We start from the raw sequence: 12,231 nt of genomic DNA, 5'->3' as shown, positions 1-12,231 counted from the left end.
ACATCCTTTCCTTATCCTCGGCTACTTCTGGTGGTTCCTCAACAGGTCTACCATTTTCTGTCTTAGAGGCTTTGCATTGTCTTCCACCAGACTACAAAAAGTGAGGCAATGAAACAGACTTGTGAAGAAACAGAGATGAGAACCTAATGAGACTTCCCAGGTCTAGTCCTAGGTGGCCTGACTACACTGCATTTCCTGTCCTTGGATGTCCATAAGATCAAATAACCTCCTTGGAATGTGTTTCTATCCTTTACCACCACACATACCTTGGCTGCTTATCTTTCTCCTTATGTGATTAGCTGCTTGAGTGTAGGTACTATATGATCTTTATTTCATGAGTTACTTTTTTGACTGTTAGAAATGCATTAACTGAACTTCACGAGTTACTATTATATATGCTCTTCCACATGCCAGGCATTCCTCCTCTCCACTGTCCAACTCAGGATCATGGACTGCTAAAGGCATGTTCCTTCACAAATCTACTCAGTTCCATATTTGGCTCCCAGAGCTGACTAGCCCTGAAACAAGTGTACAAATCTGCCACTTACACACCAAAAAAGCTATCTCAGGCAGAAGATTTTACTGGTAAGGAAAACCAACCTCCTACTGGAATCCAATATTTAGAAGGTAAAAGGAAACAGTCAGGAGGGCTGGAATCTTGATTTACAGTTGTGAACAGAAACAAATCAATAGATAACATCACATGGCTGCTAACGGTAGCTGGGAACAAAACAAAAATGCACCAAAAACTGACCTGATGAATCCTGATATGTCAAGTACCTAACATAATGCTAGATACCTATGAAGCAGATAATACATATTTGTTCAGTAAATGAATAACTGAAGAGTTAAATAAATGGCTGAAGTGTGATACACAGAAAAGAATATTGTTAGTAATCTGAAGACATGGTTCTTTTTACAGCATTATCTCTTATATTTGTGTGACTTCCGGTGAGTTACGTCAATTTCTCTGAAGCTCCATTTTACTCATGTGTAAAATGGTGGCCAACATGGCCAACAATAATACCTGTTCTGGCTATCTCATAGGATTGTATAATGATAAAAAGAAACAAAAAAGGAAGGTATTTTATAAACTGTAAGTACTAAACAAATATGAGGCATAAAAGATAATGACAGGATTAACAATGAGGTGAAAGGACAATGATGCTAGATGCTATCTTGGTAGAAATAGTGGGCATCAAGAGGAAAATTATACCCTTCTAAACTCCCTAGGAAACTTTTTAAACAAAGAGGGCTCATGAGTTAGAAGTTCATATACACAAAGATACTTTTTTTTGAGATGGAGTCTCACTCTGTCACCCAGGCTGGAGTACAGTGGCGCAATCCCGGCTCACTGCAACCTCCGCCTCCTGGGTTCAAGCAATTCTCCTGCCTCAGCCTCCCAAGTAGCTAGGATTACAGGCCCTCGCCACCACGCCTAGCTAATTTCTGTATTTTTAGTAGAGACGGGGTTTTGCCACGTTGGTCAGGCTGGTCTCAAACTCCTGACCTCAAGTGATCCATCGCCTTGGCCTCCCAAAGTGCTGGGATTACAGGCATGAGCCACCGTGCCCAGCCAAAGATACTTTTACAAAATAATAATGTATAATGATTATTACTGTCATTGTTCATTAGACAATTTCCTCTACTAAGTGAAAGGCAATGGAGGGCTGGGTAGTAGATTGACTAAGCAGGTCGTAAAGAGCCTCATACCTAGCAGATCCTCAACAATTGGCTTGGTGAACTGAAATACATATTTCAAAGCAGCTTTAGAAACAAAGGAATAAAAAATTGTACTCAATATATTCAGCAAAAATAACTCAACCAAAGACCCACAGAAGTGAGATATCCATATAACCACTTTAGGAATGTAACAAGTACCATTTACCTCTAAAAGGTTAAAAGAGAAAGAATAATGCTTGGAACTTCTAAAAGGTTAAAAGAGAAAGAATAATGCTTAGAACATACAAATAGAATCACAGTTAAAAATCTAGATCTGGGCCGGGCGCGGTGGCTCACATCTGTAATCTTAGCACTTTGGGAGGCTGAGGTGGGCGGATCACAAGGTCAGGAGATTGAGACCATCCTGGCTAACACGGTGAAACCCCGTCTCTACTAAAAATACAAAAAAATTAGCCGGGTGTGGTGGTGGGCACCTGTAGTCCCAGCTACGTGGGAGACTGAGGCAGGAGAATGGTGTGAATCCAGGAGGCAGAGCTTGCAGTAAGCCAAGATCCCACCACTGCACTCCAACCTGGGTGACAGGGCGAGACTCTGCCTCAAAAAAAAAAAAAAAAAAAAAAAATCTAGGTCTGGCTTGAGCCCAGGACATCAAGGCAGCAGTGAGCCACGATCATGTGACTGTACTCCAGCCTGGGCGATACAGCAAGACTCTGCCTCAAAAGAAAAAAAAAAAAACTAAATCTGCAAGAAAATTATCTCTGTTTACAGATGACATGATCTTCTATGTAGAAAACCCTAAAAATTCCACAAAAAAATCCTGTTAGAACGAATAAATGAATTTAGCAAAGTTGCAGAATACAAAACCAACATGCTAAAATCAGTTGTTTCTTACAGTAACAAGGAGCAATCAGAAAAAAAATTAAGAAAACAATTCACGCAGTAGCATCAAAAAGAATAAAATACTTAGGAAGAAACTTAACCAAGGAGATGAAAGACATGTATACAGAAAATTACAAAATGTTGCTGAAATTAAAGAAGATATAAATCAACAGAAAGATATCCAATTTTCATGGATTGGAAGATTTAGTACAGTTGAAATGTCCATACTATCCAAAGCAATCTACAGATTAAATGCAATCACTATCAAAATTTGCAAAAATATAAAAATCTATCTTAAAATTCATCAGAAATCTTTCAAAGGACTCCAAGTAGCCTAAACAATCTTGAAAAAGAACAAAGCTGGAGGATCCACAATTCCCAACTTCAAAGTGTACTAAAAAGCTACAGTAATCAAAACAGTGTGGTACTGACACAAAGACAGACATATAGACTAGTGATAGAATAAATCCTCACTTATTTGGTCAAATGATTTTCAACAGGGTGCCAAGACCATTCAGTGGGGAAAAGCACAGTCTTTTCAACCTATGGTGTTTTAAAAACTAGAGATCTACGTGCAAAGTGTTTCTGTACATACATACAAAAATAAACTCAAAATGGATCAAAGGCCTAAACATAAGAGCTAAAGCTACAAAACTCTTAGAAAAAATATAAGGGAAAAGCTTCACGACATTGGATTTGGCAGTGATTTCTTGAATATGACACTAAAAGCATCAGCAAAGAGGGAAAAAAGGTAAGTTTAACTTAACCAAGATTAAATTTTTTTTGTGCAATGAATACTATCATGAATATACTCAACATTACTGAACCGTACACTTAAAAATAGTTAAGATGGTAAGTGTTATATGTTCTTTACCACTATTTTAAAAAATCTAAATCTGATGGGGTAAAAAGGGACACTATCAACAGAGTAAAAAGACAATCCACAGACTAGGAGAAAATATTTGCAAACCATATATCTCTGATGGGATTGATATCCAGAACATACAAAAATTCCTACATATCAACAACAACAAAATAAACAACCTTATGCAAAATAGGCAAAGAACTTAAATAGCCATTTTTCCAAAGAAAATAAACATATGGCCAATAAGCACATGAAAAGATATTCAATATCACTAATCATTAGGGAAATGCAAATAAAAACGATAATGAGATGTCACTTTACACGCATTAGGATGGCTACTCTCCAAAACACAAAACCCAGAAAATAAGTGTTGGCAAGGATGTAGAGACACTGGAACCCTTGTGCATTATTGATGGGAATGTACAATGGGAAATAGAGGGGTTCCTCAAAATATTAAAAACAGAATATATGATCCAGTAATTCTACTACTGGGTATATACCAAAAAGAAAGAAGAGTCGGGTCTCAGAGATATTTATATATCCATGTTCACAGCAGCATTATTTACAATAGCCAGAATATGGAAGCAGCCCAAGTGTTCACCACAAATAAATGGATAAGCAAAACGTGGTATATACATAAAATGTGGCCGGATGTGGTGGCTCATGCCTGTAATCCCCGCACTTTGGGAGGCCAAGGTGGGAAGACTGCTTGAGGCCAGGAGTTGAAGATCAGCCTGAGCAATACAGCAAGACCCCATCTCTACAAAAACTAAATTAGCTGGGTGTGGTGGCACACTCCTGGATCACTTGAGCCTGGGAAGTTGAGGCTGCAGTGAGACATGATTGTGCCACTGCACTCCAACCTGGGCAACAGCACAAGATCCTGCTTCAAAAAATAAATACACAGAGCAGAATATTATTTGGGCTTAAAAAGGAAGAAAATTCTGACATACGCTACGACGCAAATGAACTTTAAGGACATTATGCTAAGTAAAATATTCCAGTCACAAAAAGACAAATACCATATGGTTCCGAGACAGAAAGTAGAACAGTGGTTGCAGGTGCAGGGAGGAGGGGTAAATGGGGGGCGTTACTGTTTAATGAGTATAGAGAGGTCTTGAGATGAAAGACAGTGATGGCTGTACAAGAATATGAATGTATTTAATGCCAATGAAGTACACTTCTATAATGGCAAATTTTATGTTGTGTATATTTTACCACAAAAACAAACAAAAAACTCTTTACAAAAAGGCTGCAGATTTTGGCTTATCAAATGGGTCAATGAGTTCCAATCACTGAGACAGGGCCAAATGTGGAAAGAGCAGCTTTGGCTAGGAAAACTAAGTTTTGCGGGTGTGTTAAGCTTAATGCTAACTAGACAACCAGATGTAGACATCAAGTAGGCAGTCTATTAACTAAATTTGGAGTTCCAGAGAAAAAGTCAAGAATAGCAATGCAGATTTGGATAAAATACAGATACAAGCACTTAATTTGGGGGTTATGAGTATAGGGATGATATTTAAAACCACAGGATAGGATGAGATTACCTTGGAACACTCCAACATTCAGAGTTAAAGCGTAAGGTGAGAAATCAACAATGAATGGAAGTGGGCAGTGACATAAAGTAGGTGGTTTTGTTGTTGTTGTTTTGAGGCAGAGTCTCGTTCTATTGCCCAGGCAGAGTACAGTGGCATAATCACAGCTCACTGCTGCCTTATCCCCTGGGTCCAAGCGATCCTCCCCTCTCAGCCTCCTGAGTAGCTGAGACCAAGGCCATGCCCCACCATGCCCAGCTAATTTTCTCTATGTTTTATAGAGACATGGTCTCCCTATGTTGCCTAGGTTGGTCTCAAACTCCTGGACTCGGGCTATCCTCCAGCCTCAGCTGGGATTACAGGCATGAGCCACCATGCCCAGCCAAAATAGGTGTTTCAAAAAAAAAAAAAAAAAAAAGCCCAGACCTAGGCCCTGTAAACATGGTACCTAAGAGGTAGAGGTAAAATACAAATATGTATTTTAAATACATATTTTAAAATATTTAGAATATTTAAAATATTCTAAAATACATATTTTAAATAAATATTTACAAACACAAATATGTATTTGTAAAAAAAAATAAAAATATGTATTTTTTTAAACTCCCTAGGCTACAGCATTCAATAGTCTGAATGTAAGAGAAGTGAGGGGATAAACTGTACAGTAGCACTGAGAATGCGAATGGGATAAAGAATTTTGAGATATGTACTAAAAAGGCACCACTGCCAGGACTTGGTGACTGACTAGATGTGGGATGGAAAAGGAGAAGAAAATAAATGACATTGGTTTCTTTTTTGGGAGACTGGAAGAGTATTTCTGCCATTAATAGGTAATATATGATAGAAAGATAGAAACAAGGGTTTTGGTGGTAGTGGTGATGGTGGTAGTGTGTGTGTGTATGTTTAGGAAGGAGGACTAAAAAAGATAATTAGGGCTGTCACAACAGCCAACGCTAATTAGGTACTTACTTGTCAGTGCTTTATATCTATTTTTGGGAGCCGGGCATCCCTCTGCAAGAACATTGTCATCAAAGATCACAACAATCCCACTTTGAAAATGAAAAAACGGGTTTGCTGGGCACGGTGGCTCACGCCTGTAATCCCAACACTTTGGGAAGTCAAGGCAGGCGGATCACTTGAGGTCAGGATTTTGAGACCAGCCTGGCCAACATGGTGAAACCCTGTCTCTACTAAAAAAAATACAAAAATTAGCCAGGCATGGTGGCTTGCGCCTGTAGTCCCAGCTACTCAGGAGGCTGAGGCAAGAGAATTGCTGGAACCTGGGAGGCGGAAGCTGCAGTGAGCTGAGATCACACCACTGCACTCCAACCTGGGAGACAGAGTGACATTTCATCTCAAAAAAGAAAAAAAAAATCAAAAATAAACGCCCAAATTAATAGCTAGTAAATAGCACAGAAGAGCCTCAAGTATGGATTTGACTGACTCCAGCCAAAGTTTGAGGTACCCATGGCATCCTAGTTAAGGATGTGGAAGTCAGTAATGCAGCTAAAGTCTCAGTAAGGAGAGGGTCACCCAGAAAGAGAATATATAAATTGGGAAATTATTATTCATGCACTTGGCTAATTCTTGTAATGGTATAATGAGACCTTTTCCTCACCCAGAAAATTAAGATAATACTTAATCTATAGATAATAACCACTGAGGGCAAGAACCTCATCGCAGTTTTTGTATTCCTAGAGTTACAGTGCCTGGTACAAAATGACCCCTCAACAAAAGTTTGCCAAAGATTTAAAAACGAAACAAGTTAATATACTGGCCATAGTTAGAAAAATCCTGCATGATAGAAGAAATATTTCCTGATCAACCTACAGAATAGTTTTTATTTCCTGTGTAGCATGTTACAAATGCACTCTTTCTTTCTGGACACAATAGTATCTGTTTTATGAATTGCTCTGCCAAAAGTAGTAGATATAGGAGATGGAATTCAGTGAGACAGGTGCTCTGATATACTGCTGGGGACAGATAAGTATCTTCTGGGAAGGCAATCTGATAAAATGTATCAAGAGCCTTAAAGCCCTAACTCAGTAATCTTACTTAGGAATTTATCCAAGAAAACAATAAGAGATGTGGCCAAAACTTTAGGTTGGAAGTAATAAAAAATATCCAGTAATAGGAAAATAATTTAAAATATCATCACACAGCCATAGGGTAGAATATTATGTTGCTCTTAAATCAAGTTTTTGAATACTTAAGGATACTAGGAAATTCTTTTGATAAGTGAAATGAAAAAAAGGTATAAACTATACCTAGTATGACCACAATTTTGTATTTACATGTATGTGTAGCTATATATATCTGCATTTATTATTACCTAGAAAAAAGTGGATGGGTGTCGTGGCTCATGCCTGTAATCCCAGCACTTTCAGAGGCCAAGGCGGGTGGGTCACTTGAGGCCAGGAGTTTGAGATCAGCCTGGCCCACAAGGCAAAACTCTCATCCCTACTAAAAATACAAAAATTAGCCGGGCATGGTGGCGCATGCCTGTAGTCCAGCTACTCAGGTGGCTGAGGCATGAGAATCACTTGAACCTGGGAGGCAGAGGTTACAGTGAGCCAAGATCGTGCCACTGCAAGATACCCTGTCTCAAAAAAAGAAAAAAGATTAGAATATACCACAAAATGCTATAAGAGTTTCTTTGGGTGGAAAGATTAAAGAAGATCTTGGTTTGCTTCATTATGTTTTTCAGTATTTCTAAAATTTCTGCAAAAAGCACATTTTCATTTTTCATTTTTTTTTAATAAAAAAAAATTATTCTTAGAGATTAGGTCTCACTATGCTGCTCAGAGTGGAACGCAGTGGCTATTCACAGGCATAATCATAGCTCACTGCAGCCTTAAACTTCTGGCCTCCAGCAATCCTCCCACCTTATCCTCCCAAGTAGCTGGGACTACAGGTGTGTACTGCTGCATGAGGCTTTTCAGATTTTCCTCTTAAAACCTGAAAAAGACAAGATAAAATAAAAGCAAAGTAGAATTCACCTTCTTCCTTTTTCTAGAAGGATTCCTTGTGGGGACAGGCTTCTCAAATTCTGCTGACTTTGCCTCTTCCTTTTCCTCTTCCTCATCAGGTATCAGAGAGTATTTGGTCCCACCTGGTTGCATGAAACAATCTTTTGCAAAGTGGCCTGTAGCAGAGAAGTAGAAAAGGTATAGAAGAAGTAAGTAGTCTCTCCTCTCAGCAAGTGAATCTTCCCCCAAGGCTCCTGAAATGGGCTAGCTGGCTCAGGAAATATTGTTGGGTTCATTCAAAGCAGCTGTTTGATTCAGAGTAGACTTTCCACTACCTCAACATGGCACTGCTCACTCAACCACAGTCACACTAGCAGCTGTTCTTAGGGCTGTGGGGAACACTGGTACTGTTCTCAAAATGGCAGGGGATATGAGGATGCAGGTTTGTACTGCCCTCCATTGGCAATGGGGCTTATTAATTTCCTAAGATCTATTTTGGAACATATTCCTGACAATCAAAGACTGCTCCAGAGAGCACGATGCTTAGCAGAGGGAGCTGAGTGGCAGGCCAAGCCCTAAAGGAAGATAGCTTGTAGGTAGCTGGCAGCAAGTGGGCACTCACATCTAAGCTAACACACAGAGAAATAGGCACAGTCACCTAAGGGCACTGAACATTTACAGACTGTCAGGTCTGGCAAGCACCTTAGAGATCATCAAATCCATCCTACATTTGTGGAAGATGAAAGCCCAGAGTTGAGAAGTAGCTCAAGGTCACATAGACAGAAGCAGAGTTCAAACTTACCTTGGGTCTCATGCCTCCCTGCCCTGTGCTTTCTGTTGCACCAAAACCAACTACCTTTGACCTGACCTTTAGTAACTGGGACAAAATCCACCTCTCATTATTCTTCTCTTCTTTATGTAATGCCTGTTGGATATGGTTAAGGTTAAAGGACCCTCACCTTCCCTGAGCCTATAGTGGTATTGAGGGGCCCTTTAACAGACACTATGCTCTACACTGCTAGTTGTGTCTGAGTTTGTGGTAGATCCTGTCTTAGGGGCACAGAGGAACTGTATGAGATAATCAAAAAGCTATGCATGGGCTGGGCACAGTGGCTTATGCCTGTAATCTCAGTACTTTGGCAGGCTGAGACAGGAGGATCATTGGAGCCCAGGGAGACAAGCCTGGGCAACACAGGGAAACCCTGTCTCTACAAAAAATTTTTAAAAAATTAGCTGGACATGGTGGTATACACCTGTGGTCCCAGCTACTCAGGAGGCTGAGATAGGACTGCTTGAGCCCAGGAGGTCAAAGATGCAGTGAGCCATGATCATACCACTACACTTCAGCCTGGGTCACCCTATCTTAAAAAAAAAAAAAAAAAAAAAAACGAAAAGAAAGAAAAGAAAAGCTATATGTAAAGTACTCTGTACCTCTGGGTCCAGCAGCTGGGTGGCACCTGGAAGGGAAATATAGCAGAGTTTTCCAAATACCTGGAATGTTCCCACAGTTTTCCTGAGGAGGTATTCTTTCTCTCAATTTTATTTTTTCCTTCTCCCCTCTACGCTAATGATAAGCAGGGGTTTAAAACCCCACAACTTCAACCAGGGCACAAATCTGCTACCAGTTATTGTAGAAAAATCAACACAGCAGGATACATGGAAGTCTAGGGAGAAAGGGTGACAACTGAGGTCACCCTGAAAATGAGAAGCTGGCAATCTCTCTCATTATAGCTCCAACTAGGGAAATCAGGCTAAAAGACCTTTTAATATTTGAGTAAGAGTAGAGGAAACCTGAGGAAACAGAGCTAAAAAGAAGTGAGTATTCTGTATTCCCTATTCAATATTCTGTAAAAGGGTATTGTATTCAGAACTCTGACATTAAAGAGATAAAAAGGTAAAAGTCTGACGTGGTTCTTTAAGTTATATATTTCCAAGTTGCTTAATTTTTGCAGAATCATCATCCTTGGAGATAAAATTAGAAAGTTAATCATAATCCAACACTCTTACCCCTCCTGGCATAGTTCATGGGGGTCTTGCCCAGACAAGGCATAAGCTGTGGGTGGGATGGGAGGAGTAGTGGTAGTGGTATAGTATCTGATAGGGCCAGCACTCAGAAAAGAAAACAGGAGTGCATCACCCCATGAACTCTGATGTGAGTCTGATGGAAATAACAGCAAAGGCCATGACTTGGCTAAAAAACGGGGTGAACTAAACTCACACTGAGCTGCCTCCTTCTTCCAGAAAAGGGTCCATCCACAAGGAGAGAAACGTGGAAAAGGCAGAGGCTTCACCCTACCTTTACAGCCACACTTCTTGCAGGTAGTGTTCAAGACAGCCTCAAGGGTGATCTTCTGCCCAGTGTAATCCTGGAAGGATCGCCTCCGCCTCTCTTCTTGCCTATAATGAAAAAGATACTGACTGCTGGCCCCCTTAAGAGATATGGCCAGAGACACTACAAGGTAAGGTTGTATGTTGGTTTTTTGTTTTTGGCAGAGAAAGTGGAGAAAGAAAGTAAGTTTTCGGCAGAACAAGACAGGCAGTAAATGCAGTTATGTGAAATAGCCCTAAATTAACAATTATAAATGAGACTAACCCTCATCTCACTAATGCACAGAGGGTGAAAATATATAATTACTCACTATGCTAAACACCCTACAACCTTTACCAGGTCACTCATAGCTTTAAAAGACCTTCAAAGGCTTTCTAGAAAATCAGCTCCAAATTCTTTACCCTGGCATTCAAGGCCTTTCAGAGTCTGTCTCTAAACTACTTTTCCAGCCTTATCTTTACTTACACAATATGCTCTGGCCAAAGAAGTCTATTTTCTCTTCTCCATATGGTTCAGTGCTTTTGCTCAAGCAGTTCTCTCTCTCTCTGAAACGCTGTTTCCCCACTTGACTCCCACCTCACCACTTCACTATACCTAGACATTTCACAGCTCAGTTGTTACTAGCTCTCCTTCTATCAAGTCTTTTCCTCTGAGACCCCCAGACAGAATTAATCTCTTTGTTGCCTTTCTCATAGCCTTTTAAAAATTATTTAAACTTCTCACCAAAACATAATATACATGTTGATATGGTTTGGCTCTGTGTTCCCCCACACACAAAAATCTCATGTTAAATTGTAATTCCCAATGTTGGGGGAGGGACCTTGTGGGAGGTGATTGGATAATGGGGTCGGATTTCCCCCATGTGTTAGTGAGGGAGTTCTCACGAGATCTGATGGTTTAAAAGTGTGTAGCACTTTCCCCCTTGCTCTCTCTTTCTCTCCTGCTGCCATATGAAGATATACTTGCTTCCCCTTCACCCTTCTGCCATGATTGTAAGTTTCCTGAGGCCTCCCCAGCCATGCCTCCTATACAGCCAGTGGAACTATAAGTCAATTAAACCTCTTTTCTTTATAAATTACCCAGTCTCAGGTAGTTCTTTATAGCAGTGTGAGAACAAACTAATATATATGTATATAGAAAAATGTTTATCATAAATATACAGCTCACTTGATTTTTCACAATTTGAACATACCAAAGTACCCAGTACTCAGATAAAAAAACAGAACATTAAAGCCAGGCACGGAGGCTCACGCCTGTAATCCCAGCACTTTGCGAGGCCGAGGTGGGTGGATCACGAGGTCAGGAGATTGAGACCCTACTGGCTAACACGGTGAAACCCCGTTTCTATTAAAAAGACAAAAAATTAGCCAGGTGAGGTGGCTGGTGCCTTTAGTCCAGCTACTTGGGAAGCTGAGGCAGGAGAATGGCGTGAACCCAGGAAGCAGAGCTAGTAGTGAGCCGAGATTGCACCACTGCACTCCAGCCTGGGCAACAGAGTGAGACTCTGTCTCAAAAAAAAAAAAAAAAACCAGAACATTGCCAGCGTCTCAGAAGCCCATCTTATGCTCCTTTCTAGTCACCTGCCTCCCCCAAGGGTAATCACTATTCTAATTTCTAACAGTACAGATTCCTTTCACTTTAAAAAAAAAAAAAAAAAAAAAAATTAGCCAGGCATGGTGGCTTGTGTTTGTAGCCCCAGCAACCCAAGAGGGTGAGGCAGGAGGATCACTTGAGCCTGCAGATCGAGGTTGGTTGCAGTGAGCGGATTGCACCACTGTACTCCAGCCTGGGTGACAGAGCAAGAGACCCTGTCTCCAAAAACAAGCAAACAAACAACAACAACAAAAAACCATTATGAAGCTTGAGTAACAAAAACCAAGGCAGAAACTTGAGAACATAACTCAAGCAACTCACAAATGTGGTTTTCGCTTTCACGTATCTTTATGTGTAGAGATGAGTTTCAAGTGGCTG

The 12,231-nt window shown here is 40.3% G+C and overlaps 1 protein-coding gene across 11 annotated transcripts in view; it reads right to left on the bottom strand.

Moving 5' to 3' along the window:
* ZCCHC17 (zinc finger, CCHC domain containing 17) overlaps window positions 1-12,231 on the bottom strand; it is a 77,723-nt gene that overhangs the window by 8,188 nt on the left and 57,304 nt on the right. For 7 of the 11 annotated variants that reach the window (XM_011974003.1, XM_011974006.1, XM_011974002.1 and 4 more), the window contains 2 exons: window positions 10,228-10,328; window positions 7,962-8,107 (listed from right to left, as the gene is read on the bottom strand). The exons of 2 other annotated variants lie outside the window; for them this stretch is intronic. In XM_011974003.1, coding sequence (XP_011829393.1) covers window positions 7,962-8,107; window positions 10,228-10,328 — 247 coding nt within the window. Of the gene's footprint in view, window positions 1-7,961; window positions 8,108-10,149; window positions 10,329-12,231 lie in introns of all 11 variants that reach the window. 2 more of the 11 variants (XM_011974001.1, XM_011974011.1) reach the window with 2 other exon arrangements.

This window comes from Mandrillus leucophaeus, unplaced genomic scaffold (genome assembly GCF_000951045.1).
Source record: "Mandrillus leucophaeus isolate KB7577 unplaced genomic scaffold, Mleu.le_1.0 Scaffold141, whole genome shotgun sequence".
NCBI lineage: Eukaryota > Metazoa > Chordata > Mammalia > Primates > Cercopithecidae > Mandrillus > Mandrillus leucophaeus.
This window is presented reverse-complemented; position numbering and strand designations above follow the sequence as displayed.